Raw genomic sequence first — 27,276 nt, forward strand, 5'->3', positions numbered from 1 at the left:
TGAGTTTTTTTTCTTGCAAACTCTTTGTCTGGTTTTTGAATCAAGGATATTTTGGCCTCAGAATAATTGGGGAATCGTGTTTCACTTTATATCTCTAGAAAATGTTAAATATAGTTGGAGAAAATTTTTTTAATCGGTAGAGCTCATCTGTAAAACTATCTGAGCCTGATGTTTTCTCTGTGGGAAGACTTTTAACTCCACATTCAAATTCTCTAATGATTATAGGAGACCTGGTTCAGGCTTTCTGTTTCTTCAGGAGTAAATTTGGCAAGTAAATTTTTTCATCAGATTTGTTTATTTTGTCTATTACTAAATATATTTTCATCAAGTTGTTCCTAATGTTTTCTTTTTTAAATTTAATTTATTGTTAATTTAAGTATAGTTGGTATACATCTTGGCTATTGCAAATAATGCTGCAATGAACATAAGGGTGCATACAGAAGTGGAATTGCTGGGTTGTATGGTATATCCATTTTCAGTTTTTTGAGGAACCTCCATACCGTTTTCCATAGTGGCTGCACTAGTTTGCAGTCATCCCACCAACAGTGCACAAGGGTTCCCTTTTCTCCACATCCTTGCCATCACTTGTTATTTGTTGATTGTTATTGATGATAGCCATTCTGACAGGTGTGAGGTGATATCTCATTGTGGTTTTGATTTGCATTTCCTTGATGATTAATGATGTTGAGCCTCTTTTCATATGTCTGTTGGCCATCTGGATGTCTTCTTTAGAGAAATGTCTTTTCATGTCCTCTGCTCATTTTTTGCACTGGATTGTTTATTTTTTGTTGTTATTGAGTTATATGAGTTTCTTATATATTTTGGATATCAACTCCATATCAGATATTTCATTTGCAAATATATATTCTCCCATTCTGTGTGTTGCCTTTTTGTTTTATTGAAGGTTTCCTTTGCTGTGTAGAAGCTTTTCAGTTTAATTATTTTTAAAATCTGTGATATGTTTGGATATATCTTTTTTGTACCCCTAGTTCTGTATATTTATGCTATTTTTCTTTTTTCCTTGATCAGTGTTTATTTTTGATCTTCTATTGTTCTTTGTTTCTACATATTAACTTCTGCTCTTAAATTTATTATTTCCCACTTTTTACTTATGGTTTATTCTATTTTTTTCCCCCTCTAACATCTTAAGTTGGGTGTTTAATTTTTAGACTTCTTTGCTTTTCTAATATAAGCATTAAAATTATAAATTTTCCTTGATACTCCACAATTGCAGATACATAGTATTTTTAATATTATTTAATGATAATTCAAAATTTTCTTTGTGATTTTCTTTTTTGACCTGAATTAAATTTTTAAAAGTGATTAAGCATTCTGGGATTTTTAAAAGTTAATTGTTTCTTATTAACTTGTATAGAAGAGAATTTGATCTATATAAGTCTGGTTCTTTGAAATTTATTGACACTTGCTTTACCACCTATTATATGATTTCTTTTTGTACATATTTCACAGGTAGTAGAATTGGCTAATTGTTAAGTGAAGTGTTCCACATATGTTCATCCATGAAATCAAGCGAAAGTGTTTTTTGCATGGGGATTACTGGTAAATACATAATCTAATGGAGATGAAAATCCTGATATTCTAACGTTGGGCTCTTTAAAGCTATTGCATAGCGTGGGAATAAGCAGTCGTTTCTAATCTCTGGGCCTTAACTTACCCCCAGGCAAGAAGTTTTTTATTTTGCTCATCCATATATACATCTGTATTTTCTCCATTAGTGAGTAGTAAAAATAACTACTATCCTTTAATTTGTTAAATTTTAATGAGTGATCCTCATCATAGAAAAATTTTGAAACTACTCCTGTGGGTCGATGCTTTTTCTAAAGAGATACCGATTTCTCCAGAATGTTCATACAATGCTCCAGAAGTAACTAGCACAATTGTACAAGTCATTCACACCATCAAACGTGCCTCCTGTCTGTTAACTCGAAGTCCACAAGAAACTGATCAGTCACTGGTGAGCCCCATGGACAGGCATTTTCGGCGTCTCCCCACCACATGGAGACAGGGTTGGCCAGTCTGCAGCAGGGTCTCTGTCAAAGTTGCATTTCTGACACTAACCTCAGATTGCTGTCATTTAAAGGGTCAGAACTGATTCAAACCCACATGTTTAATCGCCCTGAGTTTGGGGATTTTTTCCATCCTCAGTTTCCACTTTTCTTCGTGAATCCCAAGCCATTTTGACCATATCCTTGACTCGATCCTATATTAAGAATAAAGGAGATCTGTTCATGTAGAGGAAATATAACAAAGGAGGGACTTTCCTACAAGATCTTTGAAAAAAAATAACATTTGCATAAACCATATTTAACCAGAATCTTTGTTTTATGTTTTTCCTCTCTGAGTGCTTTGTTACACTCCCTTACAGTCCCCCTCCCTGTCCCCTGACCCCAACTGGTCAGAGACCAAAGGCTGGACAGCGTTTCTTGGAATCTTCCTGGCCCCACCCGAATCACTGGGCCTGATTAGTGACAACTTACTGACCTGCTTCCGTTCTCCACTCCTAAACCCTCAGATGTGTTCATCTTCCCGGAATATCAGTGTGGTCCTGTCCCTCTTTTGCTCAAGTTTTCCCAGAAACTACAGCATAAACTTCCCAAGCTTTAATGTAGTCTGGGCTTGAGAGCTACCCTATACCTTTTTTGTTGCTGGTTCTCTGGAAGGTGATGAAACCTGTCGGACCTCTCAGACGTCAATCCTTTGTCTTAGATACTTACCTCATCTGGTTCCTAAAGGGACCTCACTCAGGATCTAATTTTATCTGTAAATGCTGCGGCCCTCTGCCCAGGGGCCCCTCTCTCGGCTCAGCCACAGCATCTCTGAGCTCGTGCCCTCAGAAGCCACTGTGCTCACTGCCTGGGTTTGCAGCGAGAGGTGCTTCTTTGTTTGTGCCTCCATTGCTACGTCCTTCAGGGCAGGACTCTGCCCCTGCGTGTCCACAGCCTCTGGTGACATTTCTTGCAGCAGTAAATTCTGGGTAGATGTTTAATTGGTTACGTGAAAGCTCCCATTCCGTGCCTGCAGTCTCTCTTCCCACGAAACATTTCCTCCTCATTTATCACTCAATTTTGAGCATCTGTTGTCCTCCAGATATGGGGGTGAGTTTGACGGAGCTGAGGTCAAGAGATGCCGCCTGTTCTCTCAAGGTCGCTTTCAAGGGTAATTTTTGGTGTAAATTGGGAAATGGCCACATTCTTTTGCACGGCCCAACTGGCCCAGCGTTAGTATTTGAAATCAAATCTCTTTTGAGTATGTTTGTATTCCCTTTTCTCTTCAGCATAAGATGCACAAATCTTTTTAATACCACCTTTCCTTACATATTAAATAGACACATGAAAGCCATGTGGACTTAAACAAGTTATTTACTATCTCTGAGTTTCCTGAAATTTGAAATGGGGATAACACCTATGACCAAGGATTAAATACTATGAGGAAGGTACCCCAGATGTCAGCTAGCGTCTCTCTGTCCCTTAAAAATCTAGATACACTGATAATTGTGGAAGCCCAAAACTCTCTCTAAGCGTTCTCAGAATTCCCAGAGAGCTTAATTTTCATGCTCACCTTGGTCCTGATTTTCTTTTAAATATTTTGTTTCTGCTAAAATACTTTGTTCCAACTTCCCCTTTTGTGGCTATTCCTTTATATCTGCTATTTTCAATCTTAAACTCCTTCAAAGCCACCTGAGTACAGGTCTGTGTTTGTGGAAGAACCTTTACAGAAGATTGTGATGTCAAATAAAATCATTGGATGCCAACCAAAATAATTTTAAAATAATAAACTTAAGCATAAATCTGTTACTATTATCACCATCGTGGCCGCTACGGCTGTTAGAACTATTAGAACTGGGAACACGGCTACTAGATCTGTTACCTGGCCCGCGCTTTGTACCAAGATGCTGAGGAGACCTCAGTTCCAGTTAAACTTTTCGGATCACCCAGGGAAGGTGGTTCTCATGAAATGCCGAGAGCCCCCCACCCCGATCGGACAAGACCGAAGGGAAGTGAGAATCTTATGATTTCTTCTTGTCCTTTGTCCTGGATTATGTGTTGTTTTGGTGGCGGCAGCTTTTCTGTCCAGAATGGGACATGTGAGCAGAAGGAAGACTCAAATTGCTAGAGTCAAGAGGGAAATTTTAGAACTTTGGAGAAAAGGGGAAATCAAAAGATGAGTTATCTGAGGAGAATGGTAGCTTCGCGGGGGAAGACGTAGTGTCTGAAGGATAACTTTATTAATTTTCCACGGTATGGTTTGGATATGAAGCCTCTTTCTTGCTTCATCTATGTCTCATTAAATCATTATGGAGCCAGGTCTGTTTCAGGCATGTGTCAGAAAATAGAACAGTCTTAGGGAGGAGGAGTGAAAGCTAGAGTCACCCATGGGAAGCATGTGACACTCAGGGCACAGATTTTCCTTATCTAAGCTAAAGCCATACAATTAAATATTCATTTCATGAAGTATTTCTGCAGGGAACTAAAATAACATAGCCCAGGCCCACCGAGCTCTGGCGAACAAATCCAGAGGAGTGGATAATTCTGTGTCCCTTGGCCTGTTGATTTCACGAAGGCTGGTATTCTGAGTTATGGGAGAAAGGGGTTATTTCTCTAATCTGGAGCACAGCTGTGTGAAGAAGACGATGATATCCCCATTTCATAAATGAATCTGAAATTCAGAAAGCTTACTGACTGACTGGCAGTGTCACACAGAGGTAGAGGCAGGATTCCAAGTGGGCAGGTCTGACTCTCCAATCCGCGCCCTTCCATCCCATCCCAGCAATGGTGCAGGGAGCAGGGCTGACCTGTGGTGAGAATCTGGGCGCTGGGTTTCTGCTTGACCACAAGTGAAGGACCCTCTGGTTTCTAATCTTAGAAGAAGGCCTCACACCTGCTTCTGCCCAAGCCATTGCACCAAGGATACTACACCAGGAAAGCAGGAGAGGCAGGATTTGGGTGGGGAAAAAAATCTGCACTGAAGGTTCAGTTCACAAACCAATTTCATACCTGACTCCATCATCACAATAATCCTGTGAGATAAACATAATGAAAAACACAATGAAAAGGCATATTTCATTCTTATGTTATAGGCAAGGAAACAGGAAAGTAAGTCTCAGGGACGTTAAACCTAAGATCTTTGGCAAAATTTTTCTTGTGAATCTTCCTTCCTTCCTTCCCTCATCCCTCCCTCCCTCCCTCCCTCCCTCCCTCCCTCCCTCCTTTCTCTCTCTCTCTCTCTCTCTCTCTCTCTCTCTCTCTCTCTCTCTTTCTCTTTCTTTCTGGGATGTCGTATGACAATTCTTAGGATCACATAGTAGCTGTAGGACTTGAACTTAGGGCTGTGTTTTAAAATCTATACACATCTTACTTCCGGGAAGGAACCTCCACTTGGGTTGTTTGTATCCTGATGTGTAGGAAACAAGCCGTCGCCATCAGGGTGCCCCGGTGAGTCTGGGCAGTTGTACCCTGGACACTCGGACGGTGTGTCCTAAGCCACGTGAGTGTCAGCGGCACAGCCCAGACTTACAGTGCAAAACATGGAGACTCTTTGGCAACAGCCCTTGTTGTAATGCAGAATCTGAGATGGCTTGGAGAAAGGAAAATGTCATCATCACAAAAAAGTCGTTCCCGTAGCATGTACAAATGTGTCTGGAAGTTGTCCTGGCCATGGGACACGGTCGTATTTCTGACTAGTTTCTGCATAGGGCCCTGTTGTGTTCTAGGAACTCAGCCCTTGACTTTAGATGAGTGTCTATTCAGGTCATCACACGCCATGGAGAGAGAACGTTCGCTGCAACTTACATCAACAATGCACGCGATACTCTTCCTGGTTTATTTGAATACACATTTATTGAACATCAAGTAATGCACGAGACACTCCAGGGATGCGGCACAATCTCTGCGCTTAGGGAGGGTAGAACTTCATTGGGGAGGCAATGTATATATGATAATTTTTTAAATGACAAACTAGGTAACAGTAAAAAAAAAACAACACCTGTACTTAAGTTCAAAAACTTTGCAGTAGGAAGCCAGGAAGGGGACACTGCCAGGAGTCAGACTTGTGAAAGAAGAGGTGAGGGTGGGGAGGCCTGAGATGAATCTTAAAGAATAGATGGAATCTAGACAGATGGATAAGAGAATTGGGGGCAGGGAGGGGGAGCGCTTCAGCTCGAGGGAAGGCATTTCTTTCTCCTTGTCTCTTCTGTATGACATCAAAGAGACGTTGCCTGCAGCTGGCATTCTGGTGATGATGTTTCTTTATTAACAATGTAGTGGTTATAAAAGAAACATTGAATTCAAAAAATCTCTGGGTGGGCCTACCACAAAGAGACAACAAAACCCAAATTCAAAAAAAAAAAAAAAAGCAAGGCCGGCTGCCTTTTCTCCTGGTTCCTTCTGTTTGGTGCTCATGAGATGCTGTGTGTGGAAATCAGCCAATTGCCAAGAGGAGCGGGCTGAAGGCGGTGGGGAGGCTGGCGGCGGTGAAGTAGGAAGGCCTCCATTCACAGCCGGTGGGCCTACAGTGCAAATAGGACTTTTCCGGTTTGGAGCAGAGATCCATTACTTTGCTGGAGTCGGAAGGCAGGGTGACATGAATTCCATGACCTTCCTGTGAGAATGTACCCTCCGCCCACGCCCCACAGTGTCCTGGATGGCCAGGAGGTCAAATGTGATCTGCAACACAGCTGCACCTGTGGGCGCACACGTATCAAATCTTCACTGTGTTTAGAAGTGTATGCGTCATCAGGTACAGCGTTGCACTGAACCTGGAAACGAGTGGAGAGAAGGAAATTGGATGCTTTTACGTCCCACAGCATGCCTTTTCCCCTGTGGTCTTGTTTATGCATGGAAAAGAGAATGCAACGCTGAGCTATGGCAAACACAACTGCGGGCTGGGGGTGGGAGTGGGCGAGGGGCGCAACGGGAGCGAAGAAATCTTTTCAGATGCCCCGAAAGTGACACAGGTCATCTCAGGGGAGGAGACGCCACCGCGTGCGGAACTTCTCATGGGGAGGTAGAAGGATCCAGCGGTGCTTTAGGATCCCGAGAATTTTCTTTCACGGAGGGTGGTTTAATACGGATCGTCCATGCTGAATGAAAAACAAGAGAACAGAAGTGAAACAAAGGAGCCTAACAACTGCCAAAATTAAAATGTCAGGAGGAAAGGTGAATATCTACTCAAGGTGAGAAGGAAAGGAAAGCAACTGTCTTCAGTGGGTGAGGCGACATGCAGGACACGCCCTGAGGCAGCGAATGAGGGACAGAACCCCAAAGCAGCCCTCCTCTCACTGCCAGGTGCCCCCCACCCCGAGGAGGTGTTGAAATGCAGGCTCTGACGCCGAGGGTTTGGGTGGGGCCTGGGGCCACCCATGTCTAGTGAGCTCCCTGGTGATGCTTCTACGGCTGCTCCACAGAGCGCACAGGGAACAATGTCTGCATCACAGGCGTGGTCTTCAGATTTAATGAGCAGGGGGGCCTTTTAGATAGATTTTTAAACAGCGGAAAGTCAGGGAAGTAGAAGACAGGTCAAGTGGAAGGAGAAAATCAGAGACAATCAAGATCCACGGAAGCTATGGTAGTGGTTCTCAAGGCCTGATTCTGGAGGGTATGATATAAGGAGATGGTGACAAAGTTAGTTTCATGAAACAAAAAACACTTTGTGCGTGTGTGTGAAACAGTGGTCTCATTCTTAGAAAGGATGGAAAGAACCAAATGCAGTGTGTCTTAATAGCATGTTTCACAGGAGAATCAGATTCTGAGACTGTTCTCATGGTGAACTGCCAGAGCAAACCACAGTTCCGCAGCTGCAAACATGCTTGCCAATTCAGAGATAAAAATGTTTCTGAAAACAGAATTTCACATAGACCCTCCTCTGAGGTTGGCATCATGCCTTCCTGTGTGTGTTGGGTGTAGCTTTTACGCAGGCAGAATTTAGACACTGGAAACCAAATGAGGTGATAAACAGAACCAGTTTGCAGAAGAGTCAAAATAACCCAGCAAGAATTGAAACCACAAATGCCCTAGGAGTTTGTCATTCACCAACCAAAAGCTAATAGAACTGAGCACCAGGGACTATGAAAGTCAATCAACTCAAGGGCATTAAAAACATTGACACAATGGTGTTCAGGGCGAGACTGTTCATTTTACTTTTGACTTGTTCTAGAAACCTGCCCTACTTCTTCCACCCCACCCTTCCTCAGTGCCATCACACACTGGTTTCAGTGTGAAAAAAAAAACTACATTACTGGAGGAGGAGGGTATCTGGGACTTCCAACTCTCTCCTGGGAGTCAAGAGTCCTGAGTTCTAGAAGCATGAAGGTTAACAGCATGACCTTTGGATCTAGGCGGGTACAAATCTAAGCTTTGCCATTTATTCAGTGACCTCGGGCTAGCTTTTGCATTTCTCTGTTCCTTTACCTGCAAAATGGGTACTCCCTGCCCACACAGACTTGCGGGCAATATTTAATGATTTCGGGCCTGTAAAACAGTCAGAACAGGGCACAGCACGTTTGATAAATTGTATTATTATTGTAACTAACTCTGTCACTAGCTCAGGGCCTTGAGGGAAGTTATTCAATTAGCTCAGTTATCAAGAATTGGAATGCCATGTCCACCAAAATCCTTTCCAGACCTAACATTCAATGATTCTATGAATTAAAGTCACCTTGGTCAATAAATGAGAGGTGTCCCAAGGCAGCTGGGCAAATAGTTCTTCTTTGCTAGGTCCTTCTAGAACACCTGGTGGAGCATTAAGGACCTGTGTTGATGGTTCCCTTCACCTCCTGGGCACAGCTCCTCAGGACACCGTGGACTCCTGGCACTTGTACCCACTGGTCCCTTAACATGCTTTCGTGGTCCCACTGCCATACCAGCCACCTCGTCTCCCTCTAGACTGCCTTCCCTGCTTCTCTCCACACACCTAAGTCCTATCCATCCTTCAAAACCAACCCAGGTTCTACCCTGGTTATAAGATTTTCTGTGATCATCAAGTATCATCTGTCTTGAAGGAGTCTTTCCTTCCATACAGAATTCAAAGGCATATTCTGCCTTATATTTTTCTGATTTTTCCCCCTACATTTCTCTCTCAGCTCCCTAAGTAGATAATCTCCCTTAGGTCTGGGACAAGGATTTACTCGTCTTGGTCTCAGTCCCGCTTAGCCTTGTTCCTACACAGGGGTGTTCAATAAACAACTATTGGTGGAGTCATTGTACAAATCAATAAACCATTCAACTTGGTGTGGCAATTAGTTTACTATAGTAATTAACTGAATGCTAATACTCTTCTTCCTGCCAGCATGTCTAACTGTCCCCCAAGGACATGTACAAAGTTGAATTGATCTGCTTCCATCTAGTGGTAATTAAAACACCGGTGGTTCCTGTGGCCAGAAAACAGCTCTGGGTAGAATGTGCCAGAAAAACTTTCACTCAGTGGGTGTGAGCATGAAAGAAGGCTTTACATCTTGTGGATTTCCTGCCCACAGAGATAAGGAGGCCAGCCCGTGAAGGATCTAGGTCCCCATCTACACTGTCGAATGGAAAACAGGGCAATGACATAGACAGAAAGGACCCCCACTGACCCCAGGTCCCCGGCCAGTTACCCCCAACTCTCTCATCTCCTTCTAGCCAAGCTCTTTCAAAGAGATAGCTTGTATGTTCTGCCTCTATTTTCTCACCCCCTCTTTGCATCGTCCCCTGGCTGTGGGACTTCTTTCACGACCTCAACACCGACCAAAGGTGGTGTCTTAATGGCACCTTTCACAGGAGAATCAGATTCTGAGCCTCTTACTGGTTCTGGCAGCATTTGGAAAGACTTCCCTTTCCTCCTTTCCCTGCTCTCCTCTTCTTCCTCCCTAACACGAGTCTCCTTTCCTTAGCTGACTTGTTCAGTACTGATGTCCCGCTGGTCCCCGCCCTCTTTCCCACATTCTCCTTCCCTCTCACACTGCACACTTGCCCTGGACGGTCACATCTGCTCCTGAGATGGCAGGTACCTCAACCCCGAAATCCACTTCTTCTGCCCCAAGGCAGAACTAGTGGGCCGTGGACGAGGTGCAGCCGCCTAAAGCTCAGCAGGTACAAAACTGAACCCATGAGCTCCACGATGCTTTTGTGTTCCCTTCTCAGTAAACAGCACCGTGTAGTACAGATAGTACCTGTCCCTCAGTTCCCTCGTCAGGACAGCGGCACCTTCTTTGATTCTTCTCTCTCCCTCTTAGCTAATTAACCATTTTCAATGAATTCTACCTCCTCTTATGTCACGAATGCATCTTCACTGCCATTTCTCTAGACAGGAACCATCAGCTTTACCCTAATACATGTAACTTTAAATTCCTCCCACACAGTTCTTTGCCTCCAAGCTCGTCTACTCCCCATGTTTGGTAGAGTGATCCTAATAGATCAGATGCAAAGATCCTCAAAATGCAAATTTCAGCATGACACTCACCTGCTTAAATCCCTGTGGTGATCCCCTCAGGACCTCAGGAGAAGTCCATCATTCTCTTTACTATGGCTTCTAGATTATTCTATGATCTGGCCTCTGTTGCCTCATGTCTAACCACTTTTGCACTCTGGGCACAGTCCACTGAACTCAGAACTTCTCAGTAACAATTTGTGGTTTCTAGGATGCTTGTCTGAATAAGCAACCAACCTCCTCAGGGACCATCTTGCTTCACTTCCAGCATATTAAAAGGAGTTCCGTGTCTAGCTGGGTCCTTCATATGTCACCAAAGCCTCATCTTCATAGTTCTTTTTACTTCTACGCTCCTTCCTAACATTTCAGAGCAAGTCACCATGCCCCTCAAACTGAGAAATGTTTTGTCACCTTCATTTCTGTGAGATGGGCCGTGCCTTTTCACACGTCTGCATCTCTTCTCAGCATGTGTTCCTGCAATTGAAGAAATCTGCGGTTCAAGACCAAACTAAAAACTTGCCTTTTTAGGGAAGCTGCAGACGTCAGTGCTTATCGGAGCAGTAGTCATCCACGCCCTTGTGTTAGGCAATGAGGGTCTGGGGGCTGGAGCGCTACCTTCTTCTTAAAGCCTGGGATTCATCAACTTCCCAAAATGTTTGCTGAATTGGATGTTTCCTGGATATTGTATTTAGTATTGCCCTCACGTTGAGCCAGGACAAGGAAAAATCAGAAAAAGCTCCCTTTACCTAACTGTCCTTTCCTAATAAGGCATGACTCATTCATTCACTCATTCATTCATTCAGCTTCACTTCTTCCAAAAAAACCCAACAGCTTTTTAAGGGAGGCTAGTAGATTGATGACTTTATCTGGAAACTTCATTTGAATGAGACCTCATGTAAATAACTACTAAGGAGTTCACACATGTCTGACTCTAACAGGACATGTCTTAAGGAAGGCAGAGAAGACACCAACAGATGTAGAAACTTCTCATTGATAAAACTTACCTTTTCTGAGACTTTCTGCCTAAAAATAGAAGAAATAGAAAAACAACATCAGCAAAAGTAGACAATGTCAATTTTTTTTTTAAGTAAGAGTAAAACGAGATTCCCATCCTCAAAACTGTCTTCTGAAGTGTATTCTGCATTTGTTCGGTGGCCCCCATCTGCGTCTCAGGGATTGCGGTTCCAATTCAAACGGTGGCAAATACTCTGACAGAACAGGCCTTGTTGGTGCAGATGGGGTTCCGTCCCCTCTTTGGAGCGGCCTGGGGCATCAGACCTAAGGGACACACTCCCGTGTTCATCCCTTCCTGAGCTGCCTGCCGTCACTTCCCACCTGCAGATTCTTCCCTAGGACACTGCAGTGCCGATATTGTAAGAACATGTGTCACACCCTCTTCTCTGAGAATCCACAGGAGAAATGTCACTCAGCTCTCAGCGGTAGGAGTTACACACCTTCTCTGAGAAACTGACGTGTTTTTATCTTACAAACACAGTGAGAAACTGACGTGTTTTTATCTTACAAACAAAGTGACTAGCACAGCTGGTTACTCCCTTCTTTGACTGGCTGCAAGGAAACTCCAAGCCTGACCCGAGACCTTCTTTTATCAAGGGCATAGGACTTTGTGACACACAATTTTGTGTTCTGACTTCACCCCTGGTTCCAACCTTTTTTTGTACCCTAAATTTTAGCTGCCTTTTTCTTTTTAACTAAATTTAACTTGCTCTGTTGAATGCATTTTTGTAAATGACCTTACTTTTTTTTTTTTTTTTTGCAAGAAAAAGCGGAGTATAAATAAGTAGATGAATGAACTGGACAGTTGGGCTCCAGGGGAAATAATAAAAGCAAGAAAAGTTTTTTGAGGAGAAAAAAATCACTGGGTAGCAGTATATTTCAGTGGCTATAAACTGGAGCTCTAGAATCATCCAACCTGGGTGCAAGTCCTATTTTGCTACCAGTAGTATATCTTTGAATAGCTACTTATCCTCCCTAAGCCACAATTTCTTCATCTGTGAAAGGGCCATGAAATTCTCTCTTCTTCATTGAGTTGATAAAACAAAATGTGTTCAAAGCATTTAGTCCAGAGTCTAGAGCTTAGACAGTGTTCAATTCCTATTTTAAACTTTTAAAATATTAGCAATTACTATTTTAAATATTTCTTCCCAAATTCAGCCTGCCCTTGACATGGACCAAATATACTTCAGCAGAGAGAATTAAATCTGAATTAATTTCAGATTCTGTTTATTTATCTTCATATATATTTTTCTTTTAGGACCAATTAAACACATAACAATATGCGAGCAACAGTCTGTTCCTACTGAGTTTCTTTTTGAAAAAAAAGGGAACTCAGAGGGCACATATTCCGTTTCATGCCCTGTTCTAACCTGTGAGTTGGTTCAGGTAGAAAAGTCTCCCAACCGCAGGAAAAAAAATAGAGCATCGTTAAGACCAGTGGTTTCAGGGGGCACATCTAGATGGCCCCAGCTGATAAGAGACTTGAGATTTGGCTTAAAAGTCATTGCCTCATTTTCCTCATTTACCAAACAGGGCCAATGATGACTAATCAGAGAATGATGGTGCCAAGGGAAAAAAGAGTTTCTAAACAAGCCGGTGCACAGGGGAGTGTATCTCTGAAGCCCACCCCTCTGCCTGTGTCAGAAGAAACGAGCTAAAGTCTGGATAGCAAGACAGCTAGGGCGGGGCTAGTGTGGGTTCAGAAGGTCCATCTGAGGACAGGACAGGGGTCCAGATTCTGGTCATAACATCGGTTGCTGTGCTCTAAATATTCACCTGTCCCTCTTTTCCAGCTTTCTGAACCCCCAAAGCCTATGAAGGCCTCAGAGTCCCTGAGTCCTGTACATATCCAGATTTATTGTTTTTGACTTTTATTCTTGTAAATACATCAGCTACATTCTGTCAGAAATTTTCTAGGGGTTTAGCCTGAGAACCTACCCGTCATCTAAAAATATGTGCTTTGTTTCAACTAACTTACAACTAAAGGTTTTGGAAGCCAAAGTCACTTGCAAGTCGGAGACATCAGAAGAGGTTTCACAAGTGAAGGCAATTTAAACATTACGTTAAAGATACCCTGACTTCGCTCCAAAGTCTGTAATGCTTTGGGGCTTCTCTTCTCTTTGTTGGCATAACTGTAACTAGCCTCACTGCCCGTTATCTGTTTCCTGTTTGCCCCACTCTGATTCCCACAGCAGGGGCACGCAGTTTTCAAGTTATCAGTTTGAGATCTTGTACAGAAATGACTCCAGGGTGAAAAAAAATGTAAAAACAACTCCACTGCTTTTCTCACCCCTGCTTACCAAACAGCCTTAGCCAGCTCACCCCTCACTAAACACACCAAGCTGCCACTCTGTTCTGTTGATCTACTAACAGTTATTAACAGATTTGGGAATTTAGGAATCAATATCCTCCTTAGGCAGGTGACTCAGCCCCAAAGTCCTGAAAGGTTCTTTAGATAACTCCCAGCCCCCTTATCCAGGGGGCAGTGTGTCCTCCACCCCTCCATTCTGCCACCACTGCCCAAAGCAGGACTGAAAGGACTGAAATTAGATTCTGAAGTCTCTGTGGAAATGAGAATCAGGAGAGGGAGATAACTCTCTTTTTCCATTTGCTTTAGTGCCATGCTTAGGTACTTAGTTTGGTACTCTAAGCTGATGCGATCCGACCTGAGCAGTTTCTAACCGCAGGAACACAGACGTGTGAACTGTCCAGTGCCCCCAGGTTGCGGCTCATGAAGTTCTTGCACATTTGGGGTGCCCCTTTCCAGTGTCTTTCTGGGTTGGTTAGAAAATGAATCTGGTTCCCTTATTCTTACATTTGGGATGAAAGATCAGGTCACAGAGGAAGCCCAGTAGGGACTGGTGGATAATACTCCCACAATTGCCAGTGAGGATGGGGGCGGGGGTGCAGAAAGGCAGCACAGAGCAGTTGGTAAGCAGCTGTTTGGAGGTCATCGATGGCCCCGAACTTGAAGCAGGAGTGTATTAAAAGCTGCTGAATGGCCGTGACTTTCATGGTCTTGAATGGTCCTGCCTGGTGATTTTGGTTAATGTGGCTGCACACACCCCAGGTCTGCGCAGACTGTGGGCCTGTCACCAGCAGGTGGTCACACTTCAGGATTTGGACACACTCGGGGGAAGGGACGGCAGTTACGCTGCTGCTCTTCTCGGGTGACCCATCTGCTCTCCTAGGCAGCAGGCACTGGCGTCGGGAGGCGGCCCTCCTCACTCCCTCTCCTCTGCCGTCCAGCCTGGAGGGCAAGTGGGAGTGTGTGGTGCCTCTGGTGAGTGCTGTGCCCCTGGGGAATAGACACCGGGCAGAAAACGGGGGGATTTCCCCTAGAGATAGTGCAGCCCCATGTCAGGAGCCAGACAGGTATGCGGCCCGTGACGAGGCGCCTTGAACACGTTCGCGGACATGAGATTCACTTCCTACTGGGATTGTGGCCCTGACATCGAAGGCTCCTAGGCGACAGACATCATGCCTCCTTTTGCTCAGAATTCAATCACGGCCAACATGTTTTCATGCAAGTTCCTGTTGGGCTGCTTCTCCCATCTCCAGGGACTGCTGTCCACAAAACACAGAGCATGGCAGCCTGCCTCCGCCAAAGCTATCACACTTCATTTCCCGTGGCTGTTTATATTGTTTTCTCTTTAAAGTTGTATTCTTTTCACATGAAGGTAAACTTACATACCTTTTTTCAATCGTCGTGCCAGCCAAATGATAAATGCCAGCCCCGAGAATACAGTAACCATGACTGCCACTGGAATGAAGAGGGGGTTGTAGTCTCCTTCCTTGATCATTGAGAAACTCCTGTCCAGTTCTGAAAGAGAAATCAGAAGGCACTTAGCGGGAGGCTACGAGCATTATTTCCTTAGTTCCATCTCACATTATTAGGCTGTTTCCCGCCTTACGTCTCCCAGTAATAGCCTATTTCATGCCACCTGATAGGTGAGGAAACTGGCAGTGGGGAGACCCGTGATGAGTCTGAGGCCAAGTCCTGGGCCAGCTTCCCTAGCCCAATGCCTGTGCAATCTCAATTCCAAGGTTTGTGGTTAGTGGAATTCCTGGGAGAGGGACCTAAAAGCATTGGCAAGAAGCGTCATCGTTATATTCAGCTCTGTGGCTTTGGTCAATGGTTGGGACTCTAAAAGCCGAGGAGAGCTAAGAAGTCTGATGTGACCTCAGGAAAAGTAAAGCCAGTGATCTGAACCAGGTCACTGACCAGTCAAAGGAAACCATCAGTGCTTTTACTTTGAAGCAGCTGTGCAAACATATGCACTTGATGTTTACCTGCCAAGGACCTGCACTAATCTGTCTTTCAAATGATGTAGTCCTACCACTCCCTCCACTTCCTTCACAGATAAGTAAAAGGAAATATCTATATATCCTCTTGTAAGTGTGAGCTAAGTTCATTTGGGAGCCTCACTGAAAAAAATACCGGTAATGAAAAAAAATCCATCTTGTCATGTCACTAATTAAAGAACTTCCTTTTGCATATTGGCACCAGGTGTGACTGTGTCTCTTGTTCCTCACATTGCTTGGACGAACCCTTTCAAAGTGCGTCTGTCCCCGGGCCCTAATATATAATGGAAAGGAGGCTCGAGTTCCCAGAGGATCCAAAGAGAGGGCACCTATTGGCTGCATGACGATGAGAAAATGCACACTAGCCCAGCCTTAAAAGGAAAGGTCCCAGAGGCCTGATATATAGTCCTCCCCTAAAAACCCCATACTTCGTCCTGGTCCCCTACCCCACTTCCTGGCCCTGGCCACACAGAGACCAACTTCTCCAATCGCTTCCATGAACCCTACCATTTAAAGACTTTTGTCATTGGTGCAGATGGTCTCAGGGGCAGATGGGCTACTATTCTTTCACATGCTAATTTAATGTGCATTTATGTAGCATCTATGCTCAAGTGGATGATACGGAGAGATGGGGGAGACACAGTCATTCTTATGTACAGACAGATTTGGGAGGCACAGGCTTAGTGCTCATTGAGAGGTGGCCACAGCTTGGGGAAGTAGGTGGTCATTGGTGACCTTTGTAGCAACATTTGAATGGACGAACAGAGAAGTGCGATTGTACTGGAATAGAAGAATGGATAACAAATAAGTCAGTAGAGATAGTGGGCTTAGATGTTAATTAAGGACTAAGATAGGAGGAGTTGCAAATTGGCTGAAAAAAGAAATGGCTGTCATTGAAGGAAGAGGCAAGACTAGCCAAGGATTTTATGTTAAATGAACGTGTACAAAGTTATTTTTAAGCCACATACATTTAGCAAAATAAAATGTAAAGGCTCAATATATCCTTCCCCACCACCTGCTCCATCTTTAAAGTATTCACTATATTGGGGCAAACTTACTCACTTTGACATATTGGACTAGGGTTCAGCCAGATTCCATTTGATCCACAGATTGTTTCCGGCTCCCCAATCAACTGAGTGCCTTCTGAGCAGTTGAAGGTGCACGAGGAGGTAAAGCTGAATTCGGCCAGGGGGTGACTACAGTCCATGGTCCCCAAATCGGGTGCTGTTAGGAGCTTACACGTTGAAATCACTTCAATGAAAAAGGAAAAACCAGTATTTTTGAGGAGGGGTCCTCCCTGGACCAAAGGTTTTTAGCCAAAGTGGCCTGATTCAACTGTGGAACCATCCGCAGAAATCTAGACATTTCTAATCTAGAAATTGCCTCTGGTAATGCTTCCAGACTTAATTTTTTTTGGAGAATGAGGGAGAGTGGTGAGTCAGGATTGAACCCAGGAGAGCACTGAAAGCCTTCGGGGGTGGGAGGTGGGGGAAAAAACGGGGGTTGAGTCCTCCAAGGGGCTCCCCCAGCCCTGGTCACTCTCCAACTCTACTGGAAGTACCCTACTACATGGCCTTTGCTTCAAGAGCTCTTATGGAATATTCTCCATAGTAACTATAGGGCATTTCTACCCTTTCACCTGCCCTCAAGTCCACCCAAGTAATTTGCAAAAACATCCCAATTCACTGGGGTAAGTCCCTCAACTTTTGTAAAATTCAGCAGGTTGGTCGGTTTAGTGCTATGATGTCGATAAATGATTTTGACAGTTCTGCGAATTAAACCACTTAAACTAGTGAGTCAGAAGCACAAATGTAGAAAATGTAACCAAAACGTCACAAGTTCAGACACCACCAGTTATCTCCTGTATGGGGATAATCTCCTTGACAGTTAAAAAGTCCCCCATATTTCAAATGTAAAAAAGATCAAGAAATTGTGTTTTTTGTTTTTCACAACAGTTGTTATTCTCCTGAGAGTTCATGGAGGAGAAAAGGTAAAAGATGATTTCACAAATAAGCAAATAAAACAAAAAAAGACCTGTACCCGCTGAGAAGGAAATTAGTTGGTGTTAAGTATGACACCACATAAAATAGGTGTGATTGATAGAAGAGAACAACCAAAATTTAACTGAGGTTCAGCAAGAGTGATTATTTATACCCTGGCAATGAGAAGGGGGGAAACAATCAGTGTAACCACACTGATTTCGTGCAAACTGTGAGATGGCTTCAGAGGTATTTGGCTGTTATTTTTTGTTTGTGGTTTTTCTTTTTAATTTTAGTAACGATAACCCCTCTGAAAAACATCACAGTATAACCTATGATTAAATTATGCTCCAGAAGAGGATACAGACTTCTTAGCAAGACACTACTGCATTTCACTTTGTACACCCAGGACTGCCCTGACAAAGCCTCTAGCTGGAACGGTTATTCACCTTCACAGGTTGGTTCTAGAGATGACCACGTTCCAAATGGTCCACAGGTGGTTTCTTCAAGCCCAATCATGTCTGTTCCCTCAGAGCAATTGAAGGTACACTGTGAGCTGTAGCTGAAGTTTCCCAAAGGGTGAATACAGGCCATGGTACCCAGCTCGGGGGCCTGCAAAGGCTCACACTGAAACACTGCAATAAGAAAAGAAACAGCATTGGGTCACGTTAAGAGGACCTGGTGACTGGGTTTGAATCCTAGCTCTGCCACTTGATAACCAAGTGCCTTTAAGCAAGGTGACTTAACCCCTTCAGGTTCAGTTTCTTCATCCATAAAAGAGGAATATGATAATTGTATTAACTTCCTAGAGTTGTGTGGGAATGAAATGATTTTCATACAAGTCAAGGACTTAGCATAGAGCCTGGCTTATAAGCAGTCTTGATCAAACGTTAGCTAGTTTTGTTATCTTTGGCATTATCTGGGGAGAGACTGTTTAAACCTTGATAGGTGTAAGTGGGAATGACCAGCACAGTGTGGAAACTATGGCCAAATAGGAGCCCCTGAGTATATTAGCGTGTTGGGAGTAGGAGGTTTGCAGAAAGAGTAGGTGTCCATAATTAGTCTTCTTTACAAGAGGAGAACATGAAAGCTTTAGGAAGCATCTCAGCCTCGATTCTGTCTTCACCCTCTCTAGCTCAGTTCCACAACTTTAGTTTTTCTGACTCTGACAGCCCTCGCCAGAAACTCTATCTCCCTGCTCTGATTGGTGGTGTAGTGGATCAGATTAAGATTTGAACATCAGTCTTCGCCTTTTAGGCCCTGCCATGCCATTTGGGCAAATAGTGCAACTCTCGGGTCTTATTTCTTATCCAATTTGAGCCATCGTTGTGGTCTTGGTCTTAAGATTTCAACAAAAATGGATCCAAGGAATTACAAGAATTTTTATATTTGCCATAGACAGTCCCAGTCCAAATTCAGGTAAATTGCATTGTCCAATTCAACCTATGCCCACAAACAAGTGCCTAATATATTTTAGGCATAGTCTCAATCTTACAGAGTCAATGATAAATAAAATACACACAGATCTCAAGTGGCTATCAGTCTAGCAGGGAAGACAGACAAGTAAATAGCTGACTTCATCTAATGTGGGATAAGTAAGAAAGATAGGCGTGGAGTCACTGGAACAAAAAGTAGGGACACTTAGCCTGTCTTGGGGTCCACAGAAAGCTTTCCGAAAGAAACGGTCCCTGAACTATGTCTTAAAGATAAACAGGTGTGTTAGCCATGTGCACAGAGAGAAAACCATAAGCAAGTTGATGAGACACAAAGCATGTCTGGTCAGTGTGGAGAACTACAAGCATGTTGATGACACTAAAAGGAAAGAGGAGGCAGGCGGAATGATGGGAGCTGAGATTAGGGAGAAGGACAGGAGCTGAGATGAAATGCTTTTATCTTTTTTCATTGATGTGATGAGTTTCTACTAGATATCAGCATTACGCTAGGCCTTGAGGAGTTCAGATTTCTCCTGTAGGACAAACGATAGGTAGAAATTAAAGGGTGGATGGTCACATATATGTGATGTTTGTTTGATTGTTGTTAAGTGACCCGGCTGCCTATAGTACGAATAATGTATGAGGGGAGCTAATTTCAAGCTGTGGAAGTCAGCCAAGAAATTACGGGAACAATCTCGGAAGCAGTTAACGAGGGCAACGGTAGTAGAGTTGACAAGTAGACAGATTGAAGAGATAGTTTAAGTTATAAAAATGAGTAGTGTGTTGCTTTGCATCAGTGTAGGAGCAGCTTCATGGCAGAGTACCCCTATACGTGGTGGTACCACATACAGAGATAAGGAATACAAAAAGGAGAGTTGTCTGGGGACAACGATATTACAGTCATGTGGGCATACCAAAGGATATGCTTTGCATATTTGGAGTTCGGGGCTGGAAACAGATTTGTCAGTCCAAAGCTTACCTAGATGGGTGAGTTCACGAAAGTTGGCAGGTTTGATCAAAGGGGGCACAGAGAGTCAAAAGAACAATGGACAGAAGAGAAATAAGAAATAACAGTAGCGTATGGGCTTGGATTAGAGGCTATGGAAAAACCCAAAGACAAATGATCCCAGGTAGAAAGAAAACCAGGAAAGAGTGATAGCCAAGACAAAGAAGATAAAAATGTTCAAAAAGGTGTGAAATGGCCATGCCCGTGATATAAGAATTCAAAAATAAAGTTTAGGAATGGAGTGAGCGTAAAGTATTGGGTAGGAGTCATGGCTCAGGAACGAAGTGAAGTGAGTGAGATCTGTGCCAGTTGGTTGACATTTAAATTTATTTTGGCTTTAATTCTTTATTCTTTACAAACGTTGCTTTTTTTCCCCTCCTCATAATTTTCTATTTTATGCACCAGATACTTCAAACATAGTTTTGAAACTCAACCAGTATCAGTCAAAGGATTTGACTTTCAGTAGTGAGTTGACTGGGTAAAAGACTCCTTGTCTTTGAATTTTTGTATGATTTTCCTTTCTGTTTCCACCACCATGACTCTGAATGATTTCAATAGACTTCTAATGATTCTCTCCATCTTCTCTCTTTTTGCTATCCAAGTCCATCTTATGCACTGCTTCTAGAATGATTGCCGCTAGATGCAAGTCCTAAGACGTTAAGTGTCCTCCCGTTGTTAAGTAAAGGTCAGATTATTTCATTGGGCAATTTCCAGTTTCCACAGACTTATTTCAGCTTATCTTGCATCCCATCAAACTAAGTTATGAGCATATACACTTCCACGAGTGAATTGTGACTCTATAGTAGACTTTAGGGCAGAATCTATAATAGATTTGCCTTTATATCCCCTACAACAACCAGCCCCGAAACAGGTGTTGGATTTCTTTTTATAGATGTCTGATCTATATGCACTGTGTGTCATTATGTGAACATTTCTTTCGGGCCTTGCCCGGGTAGGACTTTGAGGATTACATAAACAAGATTACCTTCTGGGTAACTTGTCTCCTAACAGTATATGTCTTAGCTTTTCTCACACTGTAGGGAGCTAACAAACCCAACAAGCACACTAGACTGCGAGTTGCATAGACACAGGAATCGACCATGGCTGATCCATTGTTTGAACACTGTCAGCTGTGTTCTGCATGGCCTCAGAAAGACGTATTGAGAAGTGAATCGAAACTTTGTGCTGGCTTATGAAATCTTTACGGAAAGGTAGCGTTGTGCAAGCAGGGCCTTCTGATCAAAACTTCTCGTTTCTCAGAATGGCTAGTATCATCGTGTCCCGACTAACTTCCATAATCTGCAAATAACCCCTCTGATTTTACACAGGAAGAAACAAAGAGAGGACAGGGGCTTACCGAACTGACACTGGGGCCCATAGTACCCCACGTCACAGTTGCACGTGTAATTATTGATGGTTTCCACACATTCTCCGTGGCCACTGCATGACAAGGGCTGACAAGAAGCTTTAAGGGGATCAGAAATCAATTATTTTAATGTGATTACTTTTTAGGACTCTTAGTCATTTCTTTAGATATAGGTCATTCTTTTGGCCGAGGCTATTTTAATAAACAGGAAAGCTTTGTACATTCATAGCATTTCTGCATAAAAACCGTATGCTAACATTTTATTTACATAATATACTGGCCATATAGCCATAGACATTTGTTTTTAGAATGAATTTACCAGTGCTAATACTCTATACTACTTTGGGGAAACTTGGTGACATACATGAAACTCTTGAAATGACTTTGTTTTTAATGTGATACGCAGGTTAAATGATGGCCTGGCCCCAATCATTTCTGCAGTATGCTTGCCACTCTCTTTCTTTACAGAAACAACGCTAGAAAGATTAAAAAGTCCAAATTTGCTAAATGAATAGGGAGTCCAATTTACAAGAGACCAAACTACTAGGTTTCACTGCTAAAAGTCCCGACTGTTTTGCCGCTGTTGTAAGAGTCTTTACAGACATGTTCATGCAGCCCAGGTAATGAAACACTGCGATTTTCCACTATATAGAATGATATGATTAGGTCAAGAAGGAAACACGACGCCCAGCCCTCTACTTTCCAATGAGGACATGGGGATGATGCAATCCTGAGCTCTTGGCAGGTCCCCTTCCTCTGCCTTATTATCAGGGACACTGACTGCCTCTTCTTCTCCTTACTTCCCACGTACACTTACCATCTTGGTATAAACTGAGTCAGGGGTAGAGGTTTGAGGTGTTGGGACCTGCCTCAAAAATGCTCCTAAGTGACATGAGGGAAGCTTACTTCGCGGATCGCACTCCTTTAGAATGTGCTACATACAACCGCTCTCCTCCCCCAGCGTTCCCATGGGCTGGGCCCACTCTGGCCCTTCCCGAGCTGCCTGGCCGTCTGGTGCCTCCCTACCTGTGTAACAGAGGGCGGCCTTCGGTTTGTTGCAGGCGTCGTCGTTCCATTTCCCTGCGTCTCTGGCCCTCTTGATGTAGATCTCCACACAGTCCTCTTTCGTCTTCTTGTTGTTGGGTTCCCCGTCCCCCCAGTTCTCCGCTTCTTCAGTGAGAGACTTGTTGGTTCCCACCCACGTCCATACCCCTCCTACCTTCCGGATTCCTATCCAGTAGTAAGTACGGCTGAAGGGAAGCGTCCTGTTCAGGTACTCAATTTCCCCCTTGTTTTGTATGGCAACTAAATCTGTGTAGTTTTCTTGGCAGAACTTTCTAGCGTTTGCCCAGTTCATGACTTTTTGAGAGTAATGATAAGTCCAGCCGTCGGTTCCATGATATGCAGAGAAATCTGAAAGACATCAGTGCGAATGATCCAGACTCACTGTTAGAGCTGGGGAAAAAAAAGCCTGGGACTAGTCTAGGCTAAGTCTGCTGCTTAGGGATGAGGAAACCGCGACCTCAAGGGTGTAAGTTACCTCCTTGGGATCACAGGACTAGTCATTTGCAGATTTGAAGTCGAAGCTAGATCTTCTGGTCCTAATCACTGTTCACCAGAAGAAGGAATACTTTTGCACATAGCTCTGTTTCAGACAAATTTGGTGGCTTTATTTTCATGAAATAATTCTTTCAAGTGAAATTTAACCAACATATTTTAGAAATTCATATCTCTGTATCTTACTGGTTGTCAATCATTTAAAGTTAATTTAAGTATCATATCATATATCTCTAAGATTTACTGTCTACTTTTTATCTCAGGACACTTTCCTGAAGGCCAGCATTTAAGTTTCTGAGAGAAAAGTAAAACAAGGACAGGAATGATGACATATTGTTAAATAATCGCTTTCATATCAAAAAGATAGTACTTTACCATAGAAAGAACTGCTTTTGGGAAAGCCTCAGTACACAGCCCAACCCTTAGCTATCTAACTGCATAATAAAAAAAAGCATAACCTGCAAAACCAAATAATGTAGTATTACGAACTTTATTTAGATCGCAATCTGTACACAAAGAAACTCAACTGATGGTATAATCAACACATTGGCGCTTCAAATATGAGGGCTTTGAAGAAACCAAAACAAGCACGTAATTACACAGTGACCTCCTAATAATCCATGCCATTCTAAGCATAATATGATCTGTGTGAAACACTATTATACCATAAGGTGAACATGTTCACAGCCATCACCAATTACTGAGTTTTCACTGTGTAGGGCAAATACCATGGGGAACTACCAAAGAAAACCCATCCGATGTTTACAATCTCCTAAGGATTCTGAACAAGGATGAACAGATGCAAAGAAAATATATAATTAATCTTGATCAAATTAAACACATCCAAAATGAACAAAGAGCTGTGAAACAGATATGATTCATGAGCAAAGAATGCAGAATATAAACACTTGGAGAAGAGCATTGAAGGAGCCGGCCAGCTAGAATTTTCTAAGAGAGAAGAAACTGTTTTGCTCACTGCTGTATCCTCAGTACCTAGAACTGTGTTTGGCATCTTGCAGGGACTCCGAAAACACTTGTTGAATGAAAAGAGCACAAGGATCCCAGGTGGCATGAAGCAGCCACAGTGTAAGGAATGTATGAAGGGCTGAGGAAAGTTAACATGGCCAGAGCTGAAATGCCAAGCTAGGGAGAAAGAACACCCTGGCTTACTTAGGAGATGGGAAAGAAAGTTCAAAGCAGTCGCTGAATAGTCTTCATGAATCAGACATAAAACTTGTCACACCAATGGGAGAAGGATCAAAACGCATGAAAAGGGCCTGGCCTGGCAGAGCTCCCAGCTGAACCAAAGCAATGCCACTGATGTTTACTCAACGCTACGTGAGTGCAGGGAAGCTCATTGGGCGAAGAATTTGGTGTAGGTTGTCAGTTCCCTTTTCAGAATTTCCCAATTGACCTTATCCCTTCTTAACTAAAATCTTTGTGGGTTTATCAGCATTTGGATCCTGCCACAAAGGGTGTGGCAGGCACGAGAGGTTTCGGGGGGAAGTACTAAAGGTGAGAGGAAGAAAGGAGTTCTTCATAGAGAGGCTAGAATTAACGGCTACCTACCTAATAATTTCCCCTGCGACTATGTATACCTAGTGAATACTCAGGAAAAAGAAACAAGTGGAAAAAAAAAAAAAAGGCTTAGCAATCGATAAATGGCAGAACGTACCACAACAGAGCACTGTCCATACCCACAGCCTGAAGACCCTCTGAGCACTCTGATATTTCCATGAAAGTACCTGCAAATAAAATGCAAAATTATACTTGGATCTCTACCCTTCAATCACACATTTACAGCACCCTGAGGAGACTCCTACTACTTTCCTAAAGTTCAAAACAAAACATGTGCTTACTAACCCTGGCCAAGGTAATAGATTTCCCAGACATGGATTAAAGAGTAACATTAAATTTGCCTCAAAACGGACACTTTTTTTTCATGTCTTAGCCTCAAGTTGCTGATTATTACGGCTCTGATTTTTTCCTCCATTTCAGTCATTTTTTTTGTACCTACTTTTCTGCAGAGCTGTTAGAGGAAATGATTTGATACTTAGTATATATTATTTTAAAGTGTTCATTGTGGCTTAATATATCACTGATGTCTAGATTTAATGTTAAAATCTCACCCTTGATTATGACGGGTCAATGCTTCAAATACCTGAAAGAATTAGATAGTCAAACAGACACCAGTAAAGAAAAGCAGTTCATTTTCATTTCAACTAAAAAGAAACACATTTTGAGCAACTCAGATGACAAGACCACAGATTTTCTGCACCTTAAACCCATATTATCTCAAGTGTATCACTTCTCAGGTAGCTGCAGTGTTTTGTTGCAAAAGTGCTAAGTTCACCAAGGTAGTCCTTCAAGACTCTCACCAGACACAAGCCAAGAAGTCAACACATCTGAAAGGACAGATTCTAGGAGCACTGAGCAATTATAGCTCTTGGCTTCTTTAAAGCCACAAATGAAATGTGTTGCTTCTTGTCCCTTGCCCCCTGCCTCTGCAGTCCCAAAATGAGGTTCTAGCTGAACACCTGAAAATCTTTTAGGCTGAAAGCTCACCATGGTTTTGCTCGTCCTTCTCTAGTTCTTCTGGAGCTTCACCTCTCAACTCGGCTCCAGGGGTCTCCCTCCAGGTCCTGGCCCAAGGCTGGGTGTGCTGTGCTGCAGGGAGACTGTGTTCAGTGTCACCTAAAAGGCTGGCTTTGTCTCATTTCTCTAACCCACTCTCACATCCTCCTCCTCTTCTTCCCCCTCCCACTTGCCCCACCTCTTCTTGCTCCTCTTTCTTTACCTCTTAGTCTGACCTCTGTCACCTCCCCTGAGAAAAAGAGCTGCTCAGCACGGGTATTGTTGTTATTCTCCCATTCCTCCTTTCTTCCTTCGCTCTTTCCTTCCTTCTTCCATTCTCCAATCCTTCTTTCCTTCGTTCTTTCTTTCCTTCTTTCCTTCCTTCCTTCCTTCCTTCCTTCCTTCCTTCCTTCCTTCCTTCCTTCCTTCCTTCCTTCCCTCCCTCCCTCCACCCTTTCCTCCCTCTTTTTCCCTCTCTACATATCTCTGTCTCTCTTTTTTATAAACACTTGGCTAACTCTTGGCTCTCCCTGATAGAGGGGCCCCGATAGCTGCAAACACCGCACAATCAATACAGTACTTGGGACACTTTTATGTTGCGTGTTCAACTTCAGGAGAGCTAACCAACAGACGCCATTCCTGTCGGTTCCTTCTCCTTCCTCTTTCCTCGCTCACCCCCTAGTGGACGTCCTTGCGAATGGCACCTCCTAACCTTCAGCCAGGCGAGAACAAGCAGCTCTAGCTTTTCTCCCCCTAGGGGTTTGAGGGCTTACAAAAACCTTTGTCTTCCTCAGCTGTAAAATGGGAAGGAGACAGACTGCCTAGGAAATTAGGACCTGTATGCTGGAGGGTCCTGGTCAGGAAGAGCCGCTGACCATCAGATTGGCATTTTTCGAAAGATACTAACAACAGTAGCTATGGAACAAATGCTCCCTACTTATTATCTCATTTAATCAAAGATTAAGTCCTGCTGCTCCCCAGTATTTTTTAAAAAGTCTCAGCCAGGCTAAGAAAGCTGCCTCGGTCACATAGCTGAGAAGACACACAGCCAGGGTTTGGAACCTGGGTCAGTCACTTCTGAAGCCTGTGCTCTTGATGCTTAAAATGTACTTCTTCTGGAAGGAGCCTGGAGGACATGTTGACATGGGGCCAAACCTGGAGCCAAGGGGCCCCAGAAAGTGTCAGTCTCATACTGTACCCCAAGGAAATGTCTAGCCTGTGTTTCTAAGTCCTCTGCTTCAAGTCTCTCTTGACTCTCCTCCAATCAGGCTGTCAGCCGCACTCTCCCCGAAATGGCTCTCGCCGAGGTCCTCCGGGTCGCCCAAGCCAGCAGTCAGTTCTCTGTCCTCTGCTCCTTTGGCAGCCAGCTCTTGCTCTTCCTCCTCCTTCACTCCCTAGGCCTGGTCTGTGCCCTTTCTTGAGTCTACCTCATGCCTCCAACCAGCAAACCTTTGGCGTGTCCCAGTGCTCACTGCTTTTCTCTTATTTACCCTCGCGGACTAGATGACCCAGTCTAGTCTCTTAACCTTGAATACCATCTAAATGCTGATGACTCCCGAGTTTATATTTCCATCAAGGACCACTCCTCTGCCCTGGGACTGTTCTCAGCCAGATGCCTACCTG

General features: G+C 43.6%; 1 protein-coding gene across 2 annotated transcripts; it reads right to left on the reverse strand.

Annotated features, from left to right (window-relative positions):
* Positions 1-5,820: 5,820 nt before the first annotated feature.
* Positions 5,821-25,801, reverse strand: SELL (selectin L). Of its 2 annotated transcripts, XR_004421679.1 has the most exons (10): positions 25,645-25,801; positions 24,755-24,824; positions 22,549-22,935; positions 21,514-21,621; positions 18,167-18,352; positions 16,801-16,989; positions 15,128-15,256; positions 11,424-11,442; positions 10,831-10,893; positions 5,821-7,099 (listed from the first exon to the last, which is right to left on the reverse strand). XR_004421679.1 is itself a non-coding variant. In XM_033093679.1 (9 exons), the coding sequence occupies exons 1-9, from the start codon at positions 25,645-25,647 to the stop codon at positions 7,081-7,083; spliced, it is 1,110 nt and encodes a 369-aa protein (XP_032949570.1). In that variant the 5' UTR covers positions 25,648-25,799; the 3' UTR covers positions 5,821-7,080. The 2 variants fall into 2 exon arrangements, 1 of the variants encoding a protein (XP_032949570.1); XM_033093679.1 differs by lacking the exon at positions 10,831-10,893 and having other exon boundaries at positions 25,645-25,799.
* Between the last annotated feature and the right edge of the window lie 1,475 nt (positions 25,802-27,276).

This window comes from Rhinolophus ferrumequinum, chromosome 22 (genome assembly GCF_004115265.2).
Source record: "Rhinolophus ferrumequinum isolate MPI-CBG mRhiFer1 chromosome 22, mRhiFer1_v1.p, whole genome shotgun sequence".
Classification (NCBI taxonomy): domain Eukaryota; kingdom Metazoa; phylum Chordata; class Mammalia; order Chiroptera; family Rhinolophidae; genus Rhinolophus; species Rhinolophus ferrumequinum.